This window comes from Erpetoichthys calabaricus, chromosome 4 (genome assembly GCF_900747795.2).
Source record: "Erpetoichthys calabaricus chromosome 4, fErpCal1.3, whole genome shotgun sequence".
In the NCBI taxonomy this organism is placed as follows: Eukaryota; Metazoa; Chordata; class Cladistia; order Polypteriformes; family Polypteridae; genus Erpetoichthys; species Erpetoichthys calabaricus.
Genome location: NC_041397.2, coordinates 144,709,025 through 144,735,750, shown reverse-complemented (window position 1 = coordinate 144,735,750; position 26,726 = coordinate 144,709,025). Strand labels below are relative to the sequence as shown.

The 26,726-nt window shown below is 38.6% G+C and overlaps 2 protein-coding genes across 4 annotated transcripts in view; one reads left to right on the top strand and one right to left on the bottom strand.

Moving 5' to 3' along the window:
- arl13b (ADP-ribosylation factor-like 13b) overlaps positions 1 to 26,726 on the bottom strand; it is a 326,110-nt gene that overhangs the window by 237,924 nt on the left and 61,460 nt on the right. For all 3 annotated transcript variants that reach the window (XR_007934833.1, XM_028799859.2, XM_028799858.2), the window contains exons 4-6: positions 10,607 to 10,712; positions 2,226 to 2,428; positions 1,805 to 1,922 (exon numbers count right to left, since the gene is read on the bottom strand). Coding sequence is in view for 2 of the 3 variants with exons in the window: in XM_028799859.2 (XP_028655692.1) it covers positions 1,805 to 1,922; positions 2,226 to 2,428; positions 10,607 to 10,712 (427 nt within the window). In the remaining variant the exon portion in view is untranslated. The remainder of the gene's footprint in view (positions 1 to 1,804; positions 1,923 to 2,225; positions 2,429 to 10,606; positions 10,713 to 26,726) is intronic.
- On the top strand, positions 14,467 to 24,187 carry stx19 (syntaxin 19). Its single transcript, XM_028799861.2, has 2 exons — positions 14,467 to 14,669; positions 22,418 to 24,187. The coding sequence occupies exon 2, from the start codon at positions 22,463 to 22,465 to the stop codon at positions 23,339 to 23,341; it is 879 nt and encodes a 292-aa protein (XP_028655694.1). The 5' UTR covers positions 14,467 to 14,669; positions 22,418 to 22,462; the 3' UTR covers positions 23,342 to 24,187.

Below are 26,726 nucleotides of genomic sequence, written 5' to 3'. Positions count from 1 at the left end.
GACATTAAAAAAGTGTTTCTCAACTGTGACTCCGGAACAACTCCGTACGCAAGCTATATTAAGTGTCAACAACGAAGACTCGCTACACCTTAATGAACAGGTGCTGAAACTTATCCCTACCGACGAAGTAACTTTCACCAGCGTGGCCTCTATCGTCACAGACGATCCCGCTTTCAGTCACGGACAATTGTATGTTGCTCTCTCCAGAGGTACATCTTTTCATTCACTCACAGTGGTATCCACAAACCCACCCCATTTGGACAACTGTGTCGTTCAGCAAGTGTTCACCCATCAATACATAATTATGCGGCGTGTTGGCTAGTAGTAATAATTATAATTAATGATTCATTACTTGACACCCAAGAACTCTGTACAAAGACATTTTAAAATAAATGTACTAATCCACTTTCACACCATACGTGCATCCTTGCCCTTAAACATTTACTCAGGTGTTTTTTTTTTTTTGGGAACAAAAAAAATTCCACGTGAAAGGTGTTATTGTGGAACTCAAATTTAACCTGTCATAGGAGTGATTAAAACCATGTGAACTGAAATCCCTTGCCTGTCATGAACACCCCTTTAAATTGGGGGAGGATCTCATATTTCAAAAGGGAAACAAATGTTATTGCTAATACTGTGCACTTTTTTGATTTTTATGCACTTTGAGATGTGCCTGGGTCAGATGTGAACAAAATGTTTATTTTTTTATTTCAAAAGTTGGAAAAACGTATTGCTACTACCTCAGATTCTGTTCTGATATAACTTGCTTTTTATACATGTTTTGATGTGCCTGGGTCAGATATGACCACATTTAAAAGGGAAACAATGAATAAACATCACTTGTTTTTAAATACATTCATTTGTGTTGATTTAAAATTTGTCATTACCTGCTGCGTACCGGCCGCTGAAAATGTCTGGCCCAGCTAAATTTCTTGGTGTGAAAATCTGGCCCAACTGAATTTGTAATTGAATAGCCCTGCTATAAACTAAAAGGACAAACAGCAACCTTAGAATCAAAAACACTGCAAAACAATACACAAAATTATTTCGTAGAGATTAACTTTATATGGCTAGATATTTTTGAACATAAAAAATTAGGGGAACAATATAAATACTTTTGGGTGAAAGACATAAGGTTGGGTTGAGTGTCAGTTTAAAACTGACCATGCAGAGGTGAGAGTGTGTGCATCCTAAGATGGACTGGCATCTGCCAAGAATTGGCTATGCTTTGTGCCTGAAACTGCCAGGATAGATTCTGGCATTCATATTAGATCACGAGTCTTTATGAGCAACAAAATTGAAGGAATCATTTTAATATCATGCATGATTTACTGCCAGATGAAATATGTGAAATCAAAAAAGGTCCTCCAAGAACACATTTGCTCATTCTTGTACTACAGTTGAGTAAATCAAATGAACTTAATCAGAATACAGGTTTGGGTGGATATGTGCCAGATAAAATTTAAACTTAATAAAATCTTTCATATTATTGCATTTAATAATATACTAAACCTGACTGTCCAATTTCAAGGTTGGTGGAGGCCAATCTGGCAGTATCAGACACAAGGCAGGAAAAGTGCTGGGGTTAACATAATTTGATCCAAGGTCTCTGGAATTGTAACGGAAGGGAGGGTGACCACTGTGTCCCTTTAAATGTTGTTGTAAATATTCCATTCAGAAAGCAAACCAAAGATAACCTGAGTGATTTTTTGTTGGACTGAGGATTAAGCAAAGTCACAGGATGAGGGTTTTAAAAGCTACTGCACTGCTGTCTTTATCTTAATTCCACAAGATGACCACATACCTCTTGAATAACATGACTGATGGGTTGAAAGGGATTAACCATTATAGTACTGGAATCATGGTCTTCTTCCTGTATGGGACGTCCCTCTCGTTCAGCTTCTGCTCGTTCCCTCTGTTCCCTGCAAACAGAATATTTCAGGAAACCCAGTAGTAGAGACATTACCCAATAAGGCAGTATAAAAACGCCTGAGTTGACAGATTACAAGACTGAGTATTCAGAAAAAGATTTATGATGACATCCAGTCTGTGGAGTGTCACTGACAGAAACAGCTACAAGATGAAGAAGCTCAAGAAAATAAAAAGGGGTGTACAAATTGTTTTCCTAGATGATGTAATTACACTTTTTACATCTAGGGCAGAGTGCTTGCCCAAATTACATTTTTTTTAATTGTGGAAGACAAATGCTGTAGCACCTATCTTACCTTTCTTCTCTCACTCGTTTGACTCTCTCAGCTCTTTCTCTTTTGTCTCGCTCTTCCTGAGCCTTCTGCTCAGCAGTATCCTTCTGTACACGCTCACACAAGGCCTCATAGTCTTTGGCAATACTGCTTAGCAACCATCCAAGGCCTTTCTTAATGGACTTGTCCAGCTTCTTTCCAAACCCAAGAACTGCAGAGCAAGGCTCCTATGAATAAACATAACAGGGTTTCACAGTAATGCTTCAAGAGAGCTTGTGAAAGGCTGAACCTGCATAAGGTGCCCTCAGTGCTGTATTATCAGCTGTCCTTGAACACTATGCAACTAATAAAACATGAAACTGAAGAAGGGAGGAAATCATTAAGGTAAACCACAATGACCTCTTCAACAATATGAATGGCCTGTAAAAAAATGTATCAAAAGTAATTCTTCCACTTACAAGCCTTATTACAAATATAATTAGTTAAAAATACCATACAACAGGGGTCATCAAATATATCTAACATTTTCAGTTCAGATCCCGGCTTAACCCTATCCCAACTCTGCCCCCCACTTTAACAAATCACCCACTCATTCCCATCACACACAGATAATGGCAATTTAAATCTATCAAATTTATACATACTCAAAGTGAGACATTATGAAGCATATACAGTTAGGTCCATAAACATTTGGACAGAGACAACGTTTTTCTAATTTTGGTTCTGTGCATTACCACAATGAATTTGAAATGAAACAACTCAGATGCAGTTGAAGTGCAGACTTTCAGTTTTAATTCAGTGGGGTGAACAAAACAATTGCATAAAAATGTGAGGCAACTAAAGCATTTTTTTAACACAATCCCTTCATTTCAGGGGCTCAAAAGTAATTGGACAAATTAAATAACTGGAAATAAAATATTCATTTCTAATACTTGGTTGAAAACCCTTTGCTGGCAATGACAGCCTGAAGTCTTGAACTCATGGACATCACCAGATGCTGGGTTTCATCCTTTTTAATGCTCTGCCAGGCCTTCACTGCAGCAGCTTTCAGTTGTTGTTTGTTTGTGGGCCTTTCTGTCTGAAGTTTAGTCTTCAACAAGTGAAATGCATGCTCAATTGGGTTAAGATCAGGTGACTGACGTGGCCATTCAAGAATTATTAACTTCTTTGCTTTAATAAACTCCTGGGTTGCTTTGGCTGTATGTTTTGGGTCATTGTCCATCTGTATCATGAAACGCCGCCCAATCAATTTCACTGCATTTAGCTGGATTTGAGCAGACAGTATGTCTCTGAACAGCTCAGAATTCATTCGGCTGCTTCTGTCCTGTGTCACATCATCAATAAACACTACTGTCCCAGTGCCACCGGCAGACATGCACACCCAAGCCATCACACTGCCTCCACCATGTTTTACAGATGATGTGGTATGCTTTGGATAATGAGCTGTTCCACGCCTTCTCCATACTTTTTTCTTGCCATCATTCTGGTAGAGGTTGATCTTGGTTTCATCTGTCCAAAGAATGTTTTTCCAGAACTGTGCTGGCTTTTTTAGATGTTCTTTAGCAAAGTCCAATCTAGCCTTTCTATTCTTGAGGCTTATGAGTGGCTTGCACCTTTTGCAGTGCACCGTCTGTATTTACTTTCATGCAGTCTTCTCTTTATGGTAGACTTGGATATTGATACGCCTACCCCTTGGAGAGTGTTGTTCACTTGGTTGGCTGTTGTGAAGGGATTTCTCTCTTCACCATGGAAATGATTCTGCGATCATCCACCACTGTTGTCTTCCATGGACGTCCAGGTCTTTTTGCATTGCTGAGTTCACCAGTGCTTGCTTTCTTTCTCAGGATGTACCAAACTGTAGATTTTGCCACTTGTAATATTGTATCAATTTCTTGGATGGGTTTTTTCTGTTTTCGCAGCTTAAGAATGGCTTCTTTCACCTGCATGGAGAGCTCCTTTGACCGCATGTTGTCTGTTCACAGCAAAATCTTCCACATGCAAGCACCACACCTCAAATCAACTCCAAGCCTTTTATCTGCTTAATTGATAATGACATAACGACAGACTTGCCCACACCTGCCCATGAAATAGCCTTTGAGTCAATTGTCCAATTACTTTTGAGCCCCTGAAATGAAGGGATTGTGTTAAAAAAAATGCTTTAGTTGCCTCACATTTTTATGCAATCGTTTTGTTCACCCCACTGAATTAAAGCTGAAAGTCTGCACTTCAACTGCATCCGAGTTGTTTCATTTAAAATTCATTGTGGTAATGTACAGGACCAAATTAGAAAAAAGTTGTCTCTGTCCAAATATTTATGGACCTAACTGTAATGTACTTAATTCATTCTGGTGTTTTCTTCCAAAAGTAACAAATTCAACTATTTTAAATTCATACTCTTTTTTTCATGAAAATCCACAGGGGTTGTACCCAATTACATAACTTTTACTCATTAGCTAGGAAATACTCAAATTGTAACTTAATTATCACTTAGCAAACAAAAATGTCTCTGTGAAAATGACTTAAAATGGAAATTAATACAGAGTAGGGCTGGGCAAAAAATCTAATTAATCCAATTATTCGAGTTTTTGTTTTAAATCGATTTGAAAAATGCTTAAATTGAAAAATCGGGTCGAATCTAATGCTTCCTCTGTCACAAGTCTTTCTACAGAAGTCTGCAGCTGTAATTGTAATAGTTACAACAACTGGATGTTGGCGTTGTTTCCCAGAGACCTCCAGGTCTGCACATGTACAGACATCTACGGCTCAGACAAACACCGGTGAAGAGAAACGGCTGCTACTAATGAGCGCACATATACGGCTGAAGAAGACGCAATAATACCAAAACAAGGGCATGTTACTTCAGTCATATAGTGACTCTGAGAGACTGCTTTGGAACTACGGACTGGGATATCCTGCAGAGATCATATAGTGAGAACATGGAGGAGGTTGTTGACTACACTACTAATTACATCAACTTCTGTATGGACATTGTAGTTCCAGTAAGAACAGTATGCTGCTATGCTAACAACAAGCCATGGATTACAAGTGACATCAAGGGCCTTTTGAACCAAAAGAAACGGGCTTTTAAAGGCGGTGATCAGCATGAGCTCAAGCGTGTGCAGAAGGAACTCCGAGTCCAGCTCATGGCGGCGAAGGAGCAGTACAGGAGAAAGCTGGAGCAGAAGCTGCACAATAACAACATGAAGGAAGTGTGGAATGGGATGAAGATCATCACTGGCTGCAGCTCGAAGCGGGGTGCCACCATCGAGAGAGACATGGAGAGAGTAAACCTGATGAACAACTTCTTTAACAGGTTTGACCACCCTAACACACACTCACCTCAGAGTATTGCACCCTCCACCCATCCTTCTGATGATACCAGCATAGGAGAAGATTTCCCCCCACCCACAATTACAGCAGCCCAGGTAAGCAGAGAGCTGAGGAGACTTTGTGCCAGCAAAGCAGTGGGTCCAGATGCTGAAGGCCTGTGCGTTGGAGCTGGGGAGTCCTTTACAGCGTATCTTCAACCTGAGCCTGGAACAGGGGAGAGTCCCGAGGCTTTGCAAAACATCTTGCATCACCCCAGTCCCAAAGGTATCACGTCCTGGTGAGCTGAATGACTTCAGGCCTGTCGCCTTGACGTCACATGTGATGAAGACCATGGAGTGGCTGCTGCTTCACCACCTGAGGCCACAGGTCTGCCACGCCCTCGACCCTCTGCAGTTCGCATACCAGGAGAAGGTGGGAGCAAAGGATGCCATCATCTATATGCTACACCGATCACTCTCCCACTTGGACAGAGGCAGTAGTGCAGTAAGAATTATGTTTCTGGACTTCTCTAGTACCTTCAATACCATCCAACCTCTGCTCCTCAGGGACAAGCTGACAGTAGATTCATACCTGGTGGCATGGATCGTGGACTGTCTTACAGACAGACCTCAGTATGTGCGTCTCAGGAACTGTAGGTCTGACATTGTGGTCAGCAGCACAGGAGCACTGCAGGGGACTGTACTTTCTCCTGTCCTGTTCAGCCTATATACATCGAACTTCCAATACAACTCGGGAGTCCTGCCACGTACAAAAGTTTGCTGACGACACTGCTATCGTGGGCTGCATCAGGAGTGGGCAGGAGGAGGAGTATAGGAACCTCATCAAGGACTTTGTTAAATGGTGCGACTCAAACCACCTACAACTGAACAACATCAAAACCAAGAAGCTGGTGGTGGATTTTAGGAGGCCCAGGCCCCTCATGGACCCCGTGATCATTAGAGGTGACTGTGTGAAGAGGGTGCAGACCTATAAATACCTGGGAGTGCAGCTAGACGATAAATTGGACTGGACTACCAATACTGATGCTCTGTGCAAGAAAGGACAGAGCCGACTATACTTTCTTAGAAGGCTGGCGTCCTTCAACATCTGCAATAAGATGCTGCAGATGTTCTATCAGACGGTTGTGGTGAGCTCCCTCTTCTACGCGGTGGTGTGCTGGGGAGGCAGCATAAAGAAGAGGGATGCCTCACGCCTAGACAAACTGGTGAGGAAGGCAGGCTCTATTGTAGGCACGGAGCTGGACAGTTTGACATCTGTGGTAGAGCGACGGACGCTGAGCAGGCTCCTGTCAATCATGGAGAATCCACTGCATCCACTGAAGAGTATCAACTCCAGACAGCAGAGCAGCTTCAGCAACAGACTGTTGTCACTGTCCTGCTCCACTGACAGACTGAGGAGATCATTCCTCCCCCACACTATGCGACTCTTCAATTCCACCCGGGGGAGTTAACGTTAACATTATACAAAGTTACTGTCTGTTATACCTTCATTTTTATCACTCTTTAATTTAATATTGTTTTTTATCAGTATGCTGCTGCTGGAGTATGTGAATTTCCCCTTGGGGATTAATAAAGTATCTATCTATCTATCTATCTATCTATCTATCTATCTATCTATCTATCTATATGGACATGGTTTGGTTTTGCGAGGTCAGACATGGAACAGGCCACTGTGCATTGTAAGGTTTGTAAAAGAAAGGCTGTTAAAACATAAAGTAGCAGCACTACAAATCTGTTTCAGCATCTGAAACAAAGGCATCCAGTGTAATGAAAGCAATGTGTTTCCCGACGATATTCCGATGCTAACTGTAATCGTATTCCCAGAACTAATGTTAGAACACAGCCAACTTTAGCTGCCTCGTTTTCCAGTGTCACATTGTATGAAAAGACAGAGCAGAGGTGGAAGAACATCACAGATGCTGTGGCATTTTATATCGGTAAAGTCATAGTGCCCGTTTATATGGTAGAAACATCAGGGTTTGTTAGAATGCTAAAAGTAATAGACTCCATGTACAGAATACTGAGCTGCAAATATTTTGCAGAAGTGGAATTGCCCCATTTGTGCAAAGAAACACTGGGGGAAATCGCCGTGCAGTTGGAGAAAGCATTGTTTTACTTTACAATGGATCTCTGGACAAGCACAACCATGCCGCCTTGCAGGAGCCTGACCGTTCATTTTATTGACGAGGACTGGGCACTGAAAAGCATCTGCCTCCAGACATCCTACTTACCCAATGAATATAAGGGGGAAATAATAGCTCAAAGGCTGAAAGAATCCTTGGTGTCCTGGAAGCTCATAGAAGACCAAATGATTTGTATGACCATTGATGCTGAGACAAAAATGATCAAGGCCTTGAAAGTCAATGAGTGGACTCACCTCCAGTGCTTTGGACACAGGCTGCACAACACCATAGTTAAGTGGGTTGTATAGCCTACTGGGCATATTGCCAATCTCAATTAACCCTAGAACCACCGGTGTGCAGAACAACAGGACCACCTTTGACCTTCAGCAATAAGTATCACACCTTTCATTTCTTGTTAATGGGCCGTCGCATTAGCATACCGCTCACTCACCCATCAAGAAAACAATGAGACCGTCATCAGTAATCCTCACAGCAGCAGTGTTGCTGTCATCCCAAAAACACTGTTAAACATAATACAGTCGTGTTTGTCACATATTTTAGTGCTCATTTATTTAAATATTGGTCTCTATAATCCCATACCAGTAATAAAATAACAGCATCTCTTTAACATAAATACCAAAAGAACTGATCACTAATTGCTATTACAGTTGGGTATAGGCAGTCTTATTATTTCGAAAATATATAAAACATGTCATGTTATGTTTTTCTCATGTTCATTTTATATTTCTCAGATTAACAACGCAAATGGAATGCATTTTATAGTTAATTTCAAATAAAACGCAGATATGCCAACTTTGGTCAGCTGTCTAGAGAGAGAAGTTTGCATGTATGTAACAGTTTTATTACCTTGTGAATAGTCTGTAGGGTGTGCAAAATATCCCAATGTTTTGATGTACCTAATAATAATAATAAATTATATTAAATTAATTAATTTACTAGTAATTAATAATAATAATAATTAATAGTAATAAATTATATTACTAATATAACAGAATAATATAGATTTGCTGTAAGATTTCTTGCATGAGCGTGAGAGTCTACCTACCCACTAGCTCATCTCTGAGTCTCCAACACGGTGGGATTCAAGATAACAAATGATTGAAAGAATGCTTGAACAAGAGAAAGCCAGTGAGCAAGTGCTAGGCTCAGATAATAAAAAAAACACCCATATGGCAAGACATTGACTTGCTAGAATCTGTGAACAATGCCTTTAAACCACTGCATAATTTCACTAATGAACTGTCTGGTGAAACCTACTTGAGTATCTCTTTCCTTATACTGGAGCTCCACCTGTTCAACAACAGTCTACTGAAGTCTGAGCAGGGAGAGACTGAGCTCACAAAAATTAAAAAGTAACATACTGGAGTATCTGAAGAAGAAATACAGAGATCTGGCTACAGTTGAACACTTAGGCACGGTGTCACTTGTAGACCCCTGATTCTGGACAATGTATATAGAACGTGACAAGGTGGACAGAGTAAAGGAGAGGGCAATTACAGAGCTATTGTCTTTGTTGGCCAACAAGACCCCTCCTCTGAATCATGTACAGCTGTGAGTGTACATCAAGAGGATCCTGAAGTTCAGTGTGGAAGTTTGGAAAAGGTGCCCCAAGAAGATGCCGAGCCTGTGTCAAAGAGGAAAAAAATACTCGGGAGCTTCTTCAAGGAGCCAGTGGCATTTGCCCTGACTTCTGAAGAAGACAAAATCAGAGCTGAACTGCCAACTTACTTGCTGTGCCCTGACACAGACCCAGACCCACAACCACTTCAGTGGTGGAAAGTACATGAAGCCAATGTCCCAAGGCACAGTAATTTGGCTAGGAAATACTTATCGATCCCTGAAAAACGTCCCGTTCTGAGGGGGTCTATAGTGCAGTTGGCAACACTGTGACATGTCAGAGGGCATGCCTCAAGCCAGAGTCTATAGATAGACTTGTTTTCCTGACAATAAATTTTAAACTTTAAATAAATCTGAGACAAAAAACAACAGGAAATTCATTGTATAGCTGTTTCACATATTGTATACCATTATTTTGTTTGGATCAAACACAATCTCAAGAGATATGGTAGTCTTTTGGTGCTGTTCTTGTTATTCTTCTGCACTTTAATGATTGAAAAATGTTTAACATTCTGTTTTTGTTGCACTGCTGCACAATGGTGGGAGAAAAAGCACACTGAAGCACACCTTTCTTATTTGTTATTTATAATTTATGTTGTTATTGCCTGCCTATGGTGCTTTATTTTATGTAAATGTATTTCAGTTTATTTGTTAAATTACTTTTCTGCATTTAATGTTTTATTTTATATTTATTATTTAATATCAATTTTATATTTCATTTTTATAACACTCCTGAAGTGTAGCATTTTTGTTATTGATGTTTCCATATAGTTTCAAAATAAAGGAAACTGTTTTTCAGTTCTGTTTTGTCTCGAGTTCATGTAAAAATCGATTAAAATCGAAAATTGACTTTAACACTGAAAAAAAATCACGATTTTATTTTTTGCCCATATTGCCCAGCCCTAATACAGAGAATTATAATTTTATACCAAAAAGTATGTCTTTAAAATACCATCATTCCAAAATGCTCAGCAGACCTGTCTGATCTACAGTGAAACCATCACTATAGTACAATGTGCAGTGCATCTACCCACAGAACTGAATATGCCTGATTTTACAGATGCAGATTTTTATAAATTCTACACCATTTTAATATAAGCAAGAAAAAATGTATTTGAGAATGGCTTGGGGGCAACTGAAAACTTGCATATGGGCCAAGTCTGATATGGCATGATTCTCAAAATGTCTTGAGATAGGATTCAAATAATTTTTTCTTTGTTGATTGTTGTGAAATGCTATGCTGTCTGACAACTCAATTTAAGTTCATTTAAATTGTTAAGAAAATTAAAAATAAAAAGCACTGTATTCTACTTACAATCTGACACAAACACTTGTTCTCATTAACAAGCTTTTCCAGAGACAAGTACTCAATGATGTCCGCTTCCCCTAATGCTCCATCTCTGTCCTGCTTGTTCGCCAGCCTAAAAAAAAAAAAACAGAAAATGTCTGAAGCTACAACAAAACGGTTTGATAGCTGTCACATCCTTCTGGTAAAATCATAGAATACAAATAGAAAGACACAAGTGAACCAGCAGTAAAACTGGAGAGACCTTCTGCCTTTAAGCATATGACATATAGCTTGTGTTTTTCTTGCACATCAACGGTCTGGTCTGCCTTGCCTTTGAAAAGTCCCCTAAAACAACCTAGTGTGACAGTTGCTATATGCAGTGCCATGAAAAAATATCGCCACCTTCCTGATTTCCTTTATTTTGCTTACTCGTAACTCTTGTTTCTGAGCTCCAAACAAATTTAGTATAATACACAATCTGATTAAACAAATACACAGTTTTTTGCTTACTCGTAACTCTTGTTTCTGAGCTCCAAACAAATTTAGTATAATGTACAATCTGATTAAACAAATACCCAGTTTTTAAATGATCCTTTGATTTCTACCAACACCTTTATCACCCATGTGACAAAGTAATTGCCCCCCTTAGACACTCAATCAACCAGTGAACCAAATTTAAATAAGGGGTGAAAATAGACCAGACTAGAATTTAAATGATAAAGGGTTAAATTAGACTAGACACACCCAGACTTGATTGCTGCCAGCCCCTACTGAATCTAAAAGTCACTTGAACAGAACTTTCCTGACTATGTGAAGTTGGTTAAAATGTCTCAACAAGAAGCACACCATGCTTTGTTGAAATGAAATTCCAAGAGACCTGAGAAAGAATGTTACTGAAATACTGCATATCAGTCAGGAAAGAGTTACAAAGAAGGCACTAAAACCCTGGGACTGCAGTGGACCACTACGACAACCATCATCTCATTAACTCAATGTAGAAAACATGGAACAGTGACAAACCTGCTCAGCAGTGGCCGGCCTAGTGAAATTACTCCAAGAGCACATTTAGAAAATACTGAAGAACCCAGACAAACATCTAACTGTAGACCTCTTTCAGCTCAATTAATGTCATTGCTCATAATTTCACCACTAGGAAGACATTGGGCAAAAATGGTATCCACAGGAAAGTTTCCAAAGCAAAACCCATTGGTAAACAAGAAGAACATAAAGGCTTGTGTAACATTTGCCAAAAAAAAAAAAACCTTTGATTGCCCTACAATTTTTGGGGATAATGATCTATGGAAAACATGGGTTCCTTTATATCTGGCATAAAGCTAACATATACAGGGTAGGATTCAAAAGTAATGAGCCTTTGTTCAAAAAGACAAATTTATTGAGCAAATCGGTACAACTAATTAATAGTCTTCAAAATAGGCACCTCCTGCATCAATACACTTTTGTAGGCGGCTTTTCCATGACTCGAAGGCGTCCACGTAGGCCTGTTCCAGGATGGCTGCAAGGGCTGCCTTGACATTTGCTTGGATGTCCTCAATCGAGTCGAAGCGTTTTCCTTTCAGCGCTGATTTTAAGCGCGGAAACAAGAAGAAGTCAGAAGGCGACATGTCCGGACTGTAGGGAGGCTGGGGGACCACCGGAACGTTCACCCGGGCCAGGTAGGCGCTCACGATGAAGGCGGTGTGGCTGGGCGCGTTATCGTGGTGAAGCTTCCAGCTGTCCTTGATGTCCCTTCGCTTGCGCGCGACGCTTCTTTTCAGCCTTTTCAGGACTTCCAAGTAGTAAGCAGCATTCATGGTCTGTCCTTGCAGGACAAACTCGTAGTGGATGATCCCCTTCACTCCGAAGAAGACAATGAGCATGGTCTTCGTCTTCAACGCGTACCGTTGCTCTAACGAACTTTCCATGCCGCCGTGTAACGCACTACCGCACAGGGGTTCCCATCAAGGCCGATCCTACCGCTCCGAAGGAGCTCCGTTGCGTTGTGAAGCCAACACCCACCATCGCCGTCGCTGGCAAGTGGGGCGCGTGGCGAGGTAAGTTCGCGTCCGAACAAAATGAGGCTCATTACTTTTGAATCCTACCCTGTATATATCCACAATAAGAACATCATGACCACAGTCAAACATGGTGGTGATAGTCTGGATGCTTTGCTACTTCAGGCCTTGGGCAACCTGTCATAATTGATGGAAGCATGAATTCATCTTTCTACCAGAAAGTACTAAAGGTGGATATCTGGTCATCAGCCCATGATCTGAATCTCACAACACAACTGGGACAGCAGGACAATAATCTGGAGCACAAGACCAAGTACACCCCTGATTAACTGAAAACAAGATCAAAGTTAAGGTTTTGGAGTTGTCTAGTCAAAGTCCTGACTTGAACCCTCATTGAGATGTTGTGGCTGGACCCTAAATGGACAGATCATGGTTGAAAACTGTACAATAAGGCTGAAATAAAAAAATCATGTTGAGAAAAGTGGGCCAGAATTTCTCCACAGCAATGCCAAAGACTAATCTCTTGTTACTGGAAACACGTGATTGCAGTTGTTATGCTAAAGGTGGCATAACCAACCATTAAGTTTAGAGAGGCAATTGTTTTTTATATGGTTGGTATGCTGTAGATGTTGGTGAACTGTTTCCTTCAATAATCAAATAATCATTCAAAAATACTACTTTTTTTTGGAGAGCAAGAACAATTAAGTGTTATGAATACGCAAAAACAGGGGAAATCAGGAAGGGGGCAAATATTTTTTCACAACGTTGTATAAAAAATGGCCTAGCTGATCATTCACCAAACTGTTTAATCCATTTTAGAGGCAAACTTGTACAGGGCAATAGTCCTTTACTGGGCCCACTCTGCATTCTCCTTATCAGGTTTTACCAAAAATACATTTTAAAATATTTTTTCAAGAAGTTATCCAGTTTTCTCTAGTGTGTACATCTGCCAGCAAAACTATTGGAAAAACTATTGTGAGGTCTACATGAACTGACGGGAAAGGCACTATAAACAAGTACTACAAGGTGCCTTAGCCTTGTTCCATCTAGAAACAAAAAGCAGGTGCCTTTTCACACACAGGTAAAACAAAATGACACACAAACATGTCAATATTCAATAAATGAAGCTGGCATATGATATCTATGCGTTGGTTACCCTGCTCGTTCACTATGCGACCCTTAGCTTGCCAATGCTCCAGCTATATAAACAGACCACAGGAGTGGAGATCAAACTTTATGCCTTCATATTGTTCTGCTCTCTCCTTCAAAACGTCAGGCAGGCTAGCACTTAATGACTTTTTGGGGCATTAATTCTGAAGTTTTACTACTCTGTGTACCATCACCTTTAGTAAATGCAATTTGCTGATCGTTTTCTCACTTTAATATTAGACACTTTTAAATTTATATAGTGCCTTCCATGGTTTTTTTTGTTTCGCAGCAAGATTCGTAAAAAGCTTCACAATTAAATATGACTATCTGAAGCTAATTTCCTGTACTGATGACCTCCAAACCTGAGGGCTGACAAGTCAGAAAAAGGGCAACACCCTTCTCAGTGAAATTCAAAGGATCTCTGAAAGCTGGATAAAGTGTTTAAACAAGAAAGCAATCAGAAACCCTCCTCACTAAACTTGCCGTGAGTGGTACTCCTTGGGCTTGCTTGCCCATATTCAAAAACAGGACACGTGCAGCACTTCTGTGATTATAAATTAATAAAATAAACAGAGAATGCTAATCTATGTTGAATTATTTTGGTTGTAACAGGGCACATACAATGGTGACTTGATTCTGAGTGCCTGCTTCCTGGATTACTCTTTACAGATTCTTTCCAGATAAGCTAATGAGGTCTACTTTGTTTCCTCTTACTGGCACAGAGATCTTTATGTGGGCAGGGCCTCAAACTGGAATGTTCAGAGCAAACGCCAGAATAGGCAAGCTGTAAACACTGCTCTGAAGGAGCTCTGTGTAGCGCTGAGGACTGCATCACCCGTTTGGATGGAAGATAGCATGGGTCTGTGCTTGAGAAGAAAAGACAACTGGACAGAGAGGAGCGCAATTTTTAAAGTGTTCCTGACAGCAAGGTAACAATGTTGTATATTCTCATTCGTAATTCTCTCTTATGCTCTTTGTGTGTCTTTTCACTTGCTGACACTCGATACTCCTTTGCAAAGTTGTACTCCCTTGTAATAAGAGTCAACAGAGAAGTTCACTGCAGCCCAGAATTCGGCTTTCACGTGATCAATTTAAAAAAAAAATATGACATGCTTTGTGCAAGCACATATGGCATCCCTCCTTCATAGTTACGACGGAGATCTGCTTGCCTGGCTCTAAAATGCAGCCAAACTGAGGAAAGTAGAAACAGCTGGAGCAACCTGCTTGATGGAATTTTTTTAAGATTTCAGCAAATCACACAGTCAAGGATACTACACTTTCATTTTTATGTTGTGTCTTTCACATTGAGAATGCTTGCGGGATTTATATAGCACAAACACAGAATATTTAAGTAACTGCCTCAGGGTCATTATGGGTTTGGAAAAAATGTGTGATTGATATAGTGCCTTTAAACAATATACTGAACAGTCCTAAAGCCTAAAGGCAGTTGGGCTTGTAGCAGTGGCAAATATCTTTAAAACGGTCTCTCCTGCCTTCGTCTCCCAATTCAGTAGACTTTTTCTTCTTGGCAAATATGTTTCAATGGCACCTATACTCCTAAGCCCTAGCAGTGTTTCATCAGTTCACAGCTAGTGTTCTGTTCACACATTTTCTTATGACTTCTTATTCACATGATTCTAGCTGTTACTACCGGCTCTGCCTCACTTCAGGGCCCATTTATTATTTTCCAGCTCAAAATCCACAGGATAAATGGGCCACAAAATGACCACCATTAAGTAACAGAAAGTTTTTGTCACTGCTTTTCTATTCAATTTATCTTTTATACTGTAATCATCAGCCACACTCTTCATTTTAGGGGTGGACCTGAAAGGCAGCTGGTTTCTCAGATTAACCAACAACTGACTTTAAATCGATCTCCTTGTATAATATGACAACTTATGCTGTGGAGAAATTCGGGGCTCCAAGTTATGATGTTTCAACTTCCCAATTCAGTGTAGACACATGAATTTCTGGTGGAACTATTAGCAGAAACATGGGGTTGCTATATTGATTTGTTACATGGTCTATAAAAAACACAAAGATAAACTATATATATATATTTTTTTTTAAATAAAGAGCAAACTAAATATGTTAAACGTGTATTACTTTGCTTGAAAGAAATACCTTTTATATAACTGACTAAAGCAAAAGGTAGCTTTGATTTCTCCAACTTGTCCAATGAGTTTTTAGGCATTCATGTGGAATTTCTGACTTGGAAAGTCATATTTACCTTTTGTCCAATAGCACATATACACAACAAGTAGTAGACTGCTGTTAAACACGGATTTATGGGGCTAATTTAGATTTGTTAATTAACCTACCATGTATGATCTTGTGATGTGAGAAGAAACCAGAGCACTTGGGAGATCACAGTCATACAGAGAACATGTAAACACCACGCAGACACAGGTTCCCACAGTTGATAGGATATAGTGCTAACCACTGTGCCCATCAGGTGCTATTGACAGCTTTGTGGAGATAAAATTATATATACATATATTTAATCTGGACCTTGCAATCTTGTATTGTACTTATGATAAATCACTCATGTTTTCTAAGGCTGCATGGGCCCATTTTGACCATACCATTTTTGGTTTAGGTGAAATTTAAAACATAAACAATCACAAAGAAGCTTACAAGTTTTATGGTTACTGTAAAAACTGTGATGCCCAAAAACAGGTTTGTCATTCATATGGTAATTAAAAAAAGTTTGCTGTCAGTTGCATTATGGCTATCACTTTTGCAATAGTAGGTGACACAAGCAGAAAATGTGGGCAAAATTGAAAGATTCAAGTTCATATATGATGGCTTTACGAAAAAAAAGATGCTGCTTTAGTTGTAGTATTAGCTGAACTCTTACTGCAAACTTAGCTGAGTACAATTGCTTAACACAGCACATCAATAAAACAACTGCAACTCAGGCAAGGAATAAAATATCCCTAAACAGACGGGAACCAATCTGCTTCATACAGTCATGGCCAAAATTATCGGCACCCCTGGAAGTTTCCCAGAAAATGCACCATTTCTCCCAGAAAATTGTTGCAATTACAAATGTTTTGGTATACACATGTTTATTTCCTTTATGTGCATTGGAACACAAGAAAAACAGAGAAAAAAAGCCAAACCTGACATCATGTCACACAAAACTCAAAAACCGGGCTGGACAAAATTATTGGCAGCCTCAACTTAATATTTAGTTGCACGCCCTTTGGAAAAAATAACTGAAATCAATCGCTTCCTATAATCTTCAACAAGCTTGTTGCAACTCTCAACTGGAATTTCCGACCACTCTTCTTTTGCAAACTGCTCAAGGTCTCTCAGATTTGATTTGCGCCTTCTCCCAACAGCAATTTTGAGATCTCTCCATAAGTGTTCAATCGGATTTAGATCCGGACGCATTGCTGGCCACTTCAGAACTCTCCAGCGCTTTGTCTTCAACCATTTCTGGGTGCTATTAGAGGTGTGTTTTTTGATGTCATTGTCCTGCTGGAACACCCATGACCTCTGACGCAGACTCAGCTTTCTGACACTGGGCCCTACATTGCGCCCCAATATCTTTTGGTAGTCTTCAGATTTCATGATGCCTTGCACACAGTCAAGGCATCCAGTGCCAGAGGCAGCAAAACATCCCTAAAACATCTTAGAACCTCCACCATGTTTGATTGTAGGTACTGTGTTCTTTTATTCGTAGGCCTCATTCAGTTTTCTGTAAACAGTAGAATGATGAGCTTTACCAAAAAGCTCTAACTTGGTCTCATCTGTCCACAAGACGTTCGCCCAGAAGGATTTTGGCTTCCTCAAGTACATTTTGGCAAACTCCAGTCTGGCTTTTTTGTGTTTCTGTGTCAGCAGTGTGGTCTTCCTGGCTCTCCTGTAATAGCGTTTCATTTTGTTCAGATGTCGATGGATAGTTCGAGCTGACACTGTTGCACCCTGAGTCTGCAGAACAGCTTGAATATGTTTTGAAGTTGATTGGGGCTGTTTATCCACCATTCAGACTATCCTTCGTTGCACTCTTTTATCAATTTTTCTCTTCCGTCCATGTCCAGGGAGATTAGCCATGTGTTGTGAACTTCTTGATTATGTTGCGCACAATGGACAAAGGAACATGAAGATCTCTGGAGATGGACTTTTAGCTTTGAGATTGTTGATATTTTTCCACAATTTTTGTTCTCAAGTCCTCAGAAAATTTTCTGCTCTTCTTTTTGTTCTCCATGCTTAGTGTGGCACACTCAGACACACAACAGAAAGGTTGAGTCAACTTTTCTCCATTTTAACTGGCTTCAGGTGTGATTGCTATATTGTCAGCACCTGTTTCTTGCCACAGGTGAGTTCAAACGAGCATCATATGCTTGAAATAAAACGATTTACCCACAATTTTGAAAAGGTGCCAATAATTTTGTCTGGCCCATTTTTGGAGTTCTGTGTGACATGATATCAGATTTGTCTTTTTTTCTCTGTTTTTTGTGTTGTTCCAATGCACATAAAGGAAATAAACATGTGTATACAAAAACATTTGTAATTGTAACAATTTTTTGGGAGAAATGGTGCATTTTCCAGGAAAATTCCAGGGGTGGCAATAATTTCGGCCATGAAAGTAGCACATATACAGTAAGTCCAAGAGATTTACACATAGATATTTAAAGTTCATAATGAATTCACTCCTCCAACTACTTTTTGAATTTGATATAAGCAGCATCCCAGTTGAGATGGCACTAGTTACATTCTTCATGCCAATTTAGAAGAAGTAGTCTGCATTTCTTTTTGCCACAATAATAATTTAAAATATCAGACATCAGCATAAAATCCAATTCACATTTGCTAGAACTACACTTCCACAGTCTTTCCAAACCACAGGTATCACTATACGTTTGCATATTCATTTAACTTTTAAAAGCTAAACATGACTGCAGACTCTCTGAACTAAAAGGAATTAATGATTTTTCTTAAAAAGGAGGAAAGGAATAGTTAAAGTAACCAACAAATCTTTTTGTAGTTATTCAGTTGTAGTAACTGCCCAGATGACAGCATTTCCCTGGTCAGTATTTGTTGAAAATGTAGATTTGATGTGATGTGAAGAGGATCGTCTTGGAAAAAGTATTTTTGCAGAAAGTTCAGATGTATCAGATGTTTAGGGGTTAATAAGTACTACTAAACAAGCTGCTTTGTATGTCTACAACCCCCCTCACCGCCCCCCAAGAATCAAGACCAGCAAGGTCATATTCCCATGCCTTTTATTATGAATTCTTAAATCAAGTGTGTAGTTCCAGTGGTACATGCCCAGGAGGAATACACTAAGAATGAAACAGGCTTACAGACACTTTAATGTGAGGGATCACAATGTTTGTCCCTCATTCTGCTGAACCTGAAAATACAGTATGTTTTAATCATGTGTAGCCATTAGTAAGCACTGTTAGCTGCAGGTTGTGCTGCTGTATGTTTATAGAGACATGGCTAATATCAAATGAAACATGATTCTTTATTAGAATAACTTGAATTTTAAACTACTGAGTCAGTCGTAAGTAAAAGTGAAATTATAACTGAAAATCTTGCCTCTGTCCTAACAGCTGCTACATTCATAAGCAAAACTGAAAAAAACCCTACTTCTGTTGAGTTCTAGCCACCTAAACTGATAGTGGAGAAGTCTCTCAACACATATGCAGAAAGATGAAAATGTCTAAACAAAGCAGGCTACACATATACCGATCCATTTCACATGTTTTATCACACACTGCTAGCCATTTTTCATCATCCAATCATTCTTCTGGGCATTGGGGTGAGGCTGTGTTGAGTGTAGTGGAGGCAAAAGGAAGCTCCTTTGACCAACAGTTTTTAACTATGAAGGAAAGAACTTGTCTTGCTGGTGTGACTAGTCTGCAGCTCAAGTGTCCGCCTCTGGCTTGATGTTTCACATTTCATTCATAGATGACATCCATTTTTGAGAATAGATAAAACATCATTCTGAATTCACAAACAAAGATCACTGTGATAAGAAATGAGTTCCAAAGAGCTGGCTGCTGGTTTTACAGCTGACTACTGCTCTGGCATTGGCCAGCTATTTTTGTCAGGAAGAAGGAGCAGCAACCAGTAGGTCTTTATAACATGATGTTGATTTATCCAGTCCACAATTTTCCCTATAATTCTCTCAGCTACTCAAAACTTTACTTAGTTTCATTAAAAATACATTAATGTTCTTTAAACAGTTGGACGTTGTATCTTTTTTGTGTTAGACAACAATTACAGTTAGCTTTCCATTCCCTGAACAATTTAGCTTAATTAATACTATATAAACAGACTAATTGGCCAGGGCATAACTGTCACCAGGTGATTATCAGAATTGTGCAAATTGTGCAAACCTCGAACATCCTATTTCTCTTTCAAGGAAAAAAAAAAAAAAAAAAAAAAAACTTTTGTTAATGTCATTATTATCTCACTATGGAATTAATTCACAAATAAAAATACATTTGTGCATGCTTTGACAGCAGTAATGTAACCAATTACTGGGACCTGCAGACAAGCATTGAATTTCAGTGCAGGATTATGCGACTCTCATGGTTTAAGTAAATAAAACACAAAAAACTCTGCTGCACTTTCAGAGCAAAAAAGGCATTAATTATTTTTATGTTTATACCATTATGGAATTAACTAAAATACAGAATTTGTGCATGCCTTAAGGGCACAATAATGAAAAAAAAATCAAATGCCAGTTGTAACTCATAGTATGACATATCTAAATTATTGAGTTGGGAAGATGAATTACTTTTTAAAATGACACCATACATGACCTGGATGAATGAACACAGACTTTACATTCATCCTCTGAATGTAATGAGCATAACTACAGTTGTCTGTTATTCAATGGTGATCTCCCAAAAGAGCCTCCTGTGCGCTGTACACTGAAAAAAGATTTTTAATACAAAATAAGTATAAATTTACTTTGTTTGTCATGATATTGTTACTGTATTTAGTATTCCTTGGCATTACACCTGGTTCATTCATGCAGCTAATGCTGCAGCACAGTTTTTTCTTCTACACCAGGATGTTTCGTTTTCATTTGTTCAAGCTTACACAGTATGTCATACAGCCAATCCAATGCTAAAATCAGCCTTGGATATTTTCTGAATATTACCGTCTTACCTTTTGTTTTAAGAAAATTCTCCTACACTTGCTTTGTTTGAAGATTTTCTCAACAGTAATTTTTCATCAGGCTGTGCTATAGTTAGAACACTGTCTACAGCAAAAAAAAAAAAAATGTGCACCTTGTTTCTCTTACCTGCTGGGAGGGGCTATAAAAGGAAGTTTAAGAGAAACTTGTTAAGCCACTGGAGCATGTTGACTGATTAAAAAATATATATGTGAAAAACCGACAAAAGAAATATTTTATTCAACATTATCAAAAATATCAAATAATCATTTTAGCACTAAATGGTACTGATTGATTTGATTATAAATTAGTTATATATCGATGTAAAAGATAAGGTACAAGACAGACAAATGCTTAACACTGAAGAGGCTCTTCTTATATTGTTTTGAGTTTTTTTTTTTTTTTTTTTTTCTAGTTCTTGATTTTAAAATGGTTATCAGAAGGAATTCTGCAACCGAGCTGACCAAATCTTGGAGTAGTTGCAGAATACTTCAGGCAATACAAGAAGTAACTTCGAATATCTAAAAGTATGGGATGGGCAGCTAGCTTTCTACATTTCTGTTAGTTAGTTAATTTCTACAGAGAAGGCTTTGTGGTACACTGAAAGTTTTAACAAAATGGGACAATGTCCACTTTGTCCTACAATAGGTGACAATTTAATTTCGGGGGCTTATATCACATAGTTTAAGTAGACAACTTAACTTTTTTCTTTTTCTATATCCCTTAAATGTTAGGAAGGATCCAATCAGAGCTTTTAGTGACAATAACCAATCACCTCTTTCATACTACTAGAATAAGCTAATTTTTATATGGATTTATTTTCTTTATCCTTTTATTTTTTTAACCTACATATAAAGAAAGTGTTAACCTTGGTATTTTTATAATTAACATGCAGACAATAGGTGTTACCTATTCATGTTTTAATAATAAATTACATTTCTATAGGCCTATTTTTTAAGGACCATAAAAAGTACTAAACTAAATAGAATTCCCTTATATCATAATACATAAGACATAAAGAAAATAAAATGCTTGTCATAATTACAAACCAAGTAAAATTGACAAATTTGGCTCTTAAACTAAAAAGCTTAATGTTTACTCACAGCAAGGGGATAGTGTTCTTTACCCATTTTTTTTTTATTCAAAATACTAACTCCTGCACTAAATTCAAGCTTGTCCACACTCAGACAAGGGTTGTCGATTGTAATTAAAAGGTCTGAACTCATTAAATGAGCTTTCCTTTTAATTTCTGGCAAACACAGACCTCTTTGTTGCTGGGGTTCCTTTTCTTACACTGCAAGCTCAGCTGGAGGACATATGAATTTGCCATTCCTCTTCATACACAACACAACAACGGCAGCAAAACTACACATACACTTTTTTACATACTGTAATTCGCTGCATGAAGATGCATTGAATTTGGCAAATTTACAGATCATTAATCACAGTATGCAGATTAAATCAATTGATTTAAATTGGGGGTTGATAAATCAAAGAAACACTACCTAAAATATGTATATTTTTGTTCCACAGGCCTATTCTATAGCATACCTAAAACAAATACAGTAAAAACTAAAGATGAAGGACCGACTTGAAGAACTGAAACAACGAGCCAAGGAAACAGAATCAAAGGAAAGAGCCACTGGAGGGACAGGGGCTGCGAGTGAGGAATTTACTATGAAGCAGCAGGCCATAGTGTTTGAAAAGGAACCAGTTGTGGAAACAGTTCTAAACAATGCTCAACACATTCAGGATGATATTCAAGAATTGGACGAAGATGTCAAGAAGTTTAGCCAACAACAAAAGGGGCTAATATCCAGTATGAGACGTTTCAGTGTCATTAAAAAGGAGAGCAACATTACCAGGGACATTAAAATTCGTGCAGAAAATATCCATAAACGTCTAGAGGCTCTGTCCCTGGATATCAAGAGAGCAGAGGCAGAGGACGAGTATGATTCTGCAATTACCAGAATTAAATGCACTCAGTATAATATGCTCTTCAAGCACTTTCAGAATGTTATGTTTCAGTACAATGACTCCTTGACAGAAAAGCAGGACAAGTGCAAACAGTTCATTGTGCGGCAGCTGGAAGTGGCAGGTAAAGACGTGACAGATGAAGAAGTTAACAGAATGATGGAGCAAGGAAAGTGGGAGGTGTTCAATGAGAATTTACTAGAGGACGTGAAGATTACAAAAGCACAGCTCAGTGAGATTGAACAGCGTCACAAAGAACTGTTGAACCTGGAAAGCCAAATAAAAGACCTACGGGACCTCTTTACAGAGATTTACTTACAAGTGGAATTGCAGAGTGGAACCTTAAATAACATTGAGGCGATTGTGAATGAAACTAAGGATTATGTTGAAAAATCCAATAATGAAATTAAGCTTGCAGTGAAATATAGGCAAAGAAATCCTTGCAAAGTGCTTTTTTGTTGCTGCTGTCCATGCTGTGACTAAATATTTGGACATAAATAAGCAAAAACAAAAAAGCATTTTGGACTGAGTATTTCACTTGTGTAAAATTGGTCTCTTCACTGAGCTATGCTCTGATTAAAACTTTAAATGATAATTATAAACACACATGCAAAAATAATATTTGTATAAGAATGTGTTTACATAGTTGAAGTGAACTGTATTTTTTACTGCTGCAGTATTCATTTTATTTATATAGGAGTCTTCTCAGAAAAATAAACAAAATCAATGGCTTTAACTAGCAGTGTTAACAATGCATTTGCTCTTAGATGGGTTGTGATAAAGAAAAGTCCAGTGTCACTATCTGTTATGAATCCAGAGCGTGCTTTTTTATTAACATTTAATTATGTGAGACTGTAGAGGTATTAATCTCAGCTTTTCATGATGTAAAGGTTCACATTAGCGGAGGTCTAGTATATCCAGTTCAGTTTAGAAAGACTATGGGGGTTTAAAAGAAACTGATTGGATTTTCTTTAGGGGTGAAGGATGTTCTATATGAGTAGAGGCACTTAGTGATCCATTGATTAACCAATTTCATATTACAAGTGCTATGAAGTCACTACATAAATGCTGTGATATTCCATAGCTTAGCACCTTGTTAATAAAATCCACACTGAACGTCAACAACTAAAACCTAATACTTTAAAAGATGGGAAGACGTGTATTTTGAGTTAAACAAAAGCATAACACCTGACAAAAAAGCAGCAAGTTCAGCTGTGAACAATGGGAACAATGTTAACCAGCAGAAAGAAAAGCTTTGCTTCTGTTTAACAATTTGAGTAATGGTGAAATTGGTGTTTTCAGACACTTTAAAAATACATTGTCCATGAAAGCCTCTATATAAAGTGAACATTAAACCATCTTGACCACCAGTGTAAGAAAATCTTGCACTGTTGGCTTTGGGCCAAATCTTTACAATTAAATTTTGTACCACTGCCATACAGTGCTGTCACCATTTCCATTCATCTGTACAGTTGTGATTGTTTTGCTGCATAAACATTTGGAGTGTTTGCTAAGTGTAAATTTCAGAGTAATGGGATGGCATCTCATGACAGTTTTTTAGTCTGAGGTTTTCCAGTGGATGTTTTCAGATTGCTACAGCAACAGGCTTTGGTGCAACAAGAAGCCCTTTAAGAAAGTAACTGCTTATAGCTGACCAAAAAAAAACCTGACAGATCACCAGCTGGAAGGTATGTTTTCGGAAATAGATGGCTACTGCAAGTACAGTGGTGTACTGGAGCTGCTTGAGAGAGGGATACCTCCAACAGCAACAGACAGAAGCTCGCTAATATTACCTCAGTAAGACAAAGATTTTATTCATCAGTATATTGCCCATTTCACTCTCTCTATCTGCTTTTCTGGCCCATAACACATTTCAATCTTCTCTACAAATGCGTTTAAAATAGGACTCTGTTAATCAGGGACTTCATTCATTTTCTTTTATATGTACAGTATGTGTAATTTGTTAATACTGTATAAGAAATTTGAAAACTGGTGAGGTTTGTGAGGTAGTTTTGATTAAGTGTGCATTGCCCGCATTTGTTGTTATATATTTTAGGGACTTTTAAAGTGAGTGGATTTTGGTAAGGGAGGGGATTTTTGGCAGCTTGGGAGGGAGTACAGTGAAATTTGCTGGCCTTTTACTCAGACTGTCCCATTTTTCACCTGGGTTGGTGAGGCATAGCATGAAGAACTGGGTGGTATACTGGTACTGATAAAGAACAGGAAAAATATTTATTTAAAACAATTCTACACCAGTTTTATGTTAATTTCAGTACTGGAGGTAAACTGTTGTGCACAGGCATATTGTGCTCTGTTTTAAGTCACTGTAATCAAAATTTCAGTAATAAATAGACCTTGTTGTGCTCGATTCACCATGGGGATCCCCAGAACCCTCCAGCTCTGCAAAACAATATCTGTATAATAGCAAACATGTAAACTCTTACATGTTACATTACTGTTTGATACACAGAGTGTGTCACAACAGGGAGGTATGAGTGCACAGTGGCCAGAAAGACAAAGAGGTTGGATACCATTTTGGTACCAGTACTGAAGTTAAAATTTTAGAATCAATCCAACTCTAATAGCAAGTCACCCTTTAAAAGTGATAATAGTTACAATTTTAGACTGCAACCTTTTTGTCCCATGTGGTTTGATTCACATGTTGTTCCCAAGTGTTATGTGTATGCACATAAATGTACTTCCTATAAGAGGGCAAAGCAGTGATTAAGTCAGTCTACTAGTTCACTGTGTGGTTCTGTATACTACTTAAATTTACACTGAAATCTTTGAAAGATCAATTTAATGTACAATTCATATAGAATTGTGTACTTATTTTGGGCCTTTTATATTTTTATTTTTTTTAAATATGTAAATTATAAACTTTTTAACTTAGAAGTTTAATCACATAAAATGTACAGTATTATTTTTCGGTTTAATCACACTTAAAAAGCAGACTCAATAAATATTTACATTCTTTGTTATGAGATATTTTAAGCAATTAATATACAGTGGGGTAAAAAAGTATTTAGTCAGCCACCATTTGTGCAAGTTCTCCCACTTAAAAAGATGAGAGAGGCCTGTAATTTTTATCATAGGTATACCTCAACTATGAGAGACAAAATGAGAAAAAAAATCCAGAAAATCACATTGTCTGATTTTTGAAGAATTTATTTGCAAATTATGGTGGAAAAAAAATATCTGGTCAATAACAAAAGTTCATCTCAATACTTTGTTATATACCCTTTGTTGGCAATGACAGAGGTCAAACATTTTCTGTAAGTCTTCACAAGGTTTTTCACACACTGTTGCTGGTATTCTGGCCCATTCCTCCATGCAGATCTCCTCTAGAGCAGTGATGTTTTGGGGCTGTCGCTGGGCAACACGGACTTTCAACTCCCTCCAAAGATTTTCTATGGGGTTGAGATCTGAAGACTGGCTAGGCCACTCCAAGACCTCCAAATGCTTCTTACGAAGCCACTCCTTCGTTACCCGGGCGGTGTGTTTGGGATCATTGTCATGCTGAAAGACCCAGCCACGTTTCATCTTCAATGCCCTTGCTGATGGAAGGAGGTTTTCACTCAAAATCTGACGATACATGGCCCCATTCATTCTTTCCTTTACACGGATCAGTCGTCCTGGTCCCTTTGCAGAAAAACAGCCCCAAAGCATGATGTTTCCACCCCCATGCTTTACAGTAGGTATGGTGGTCTTTGGATGCAACTCAGCATTGTTTCTCCTCCAAACACGACGAGTAGAGTTTTTACCAAAAAGTTCTATTTTGGTTTCATCTGACCATATGACATTCTCCTAATCCTCTTCTGGATCATCCAAATGCTCTCTAGCAAACTTCAGATGGGCCTGCACATGT

What these genes read in the sequence shown, in the direction of transcription:
- stx19 (XM_028799861.2), top strand. Translation starts at nt 22,463, where the DNA reads ATGAAGGACCGACTTGAAGAACTGAAACAACGAGCCAAGGAAACAGAA.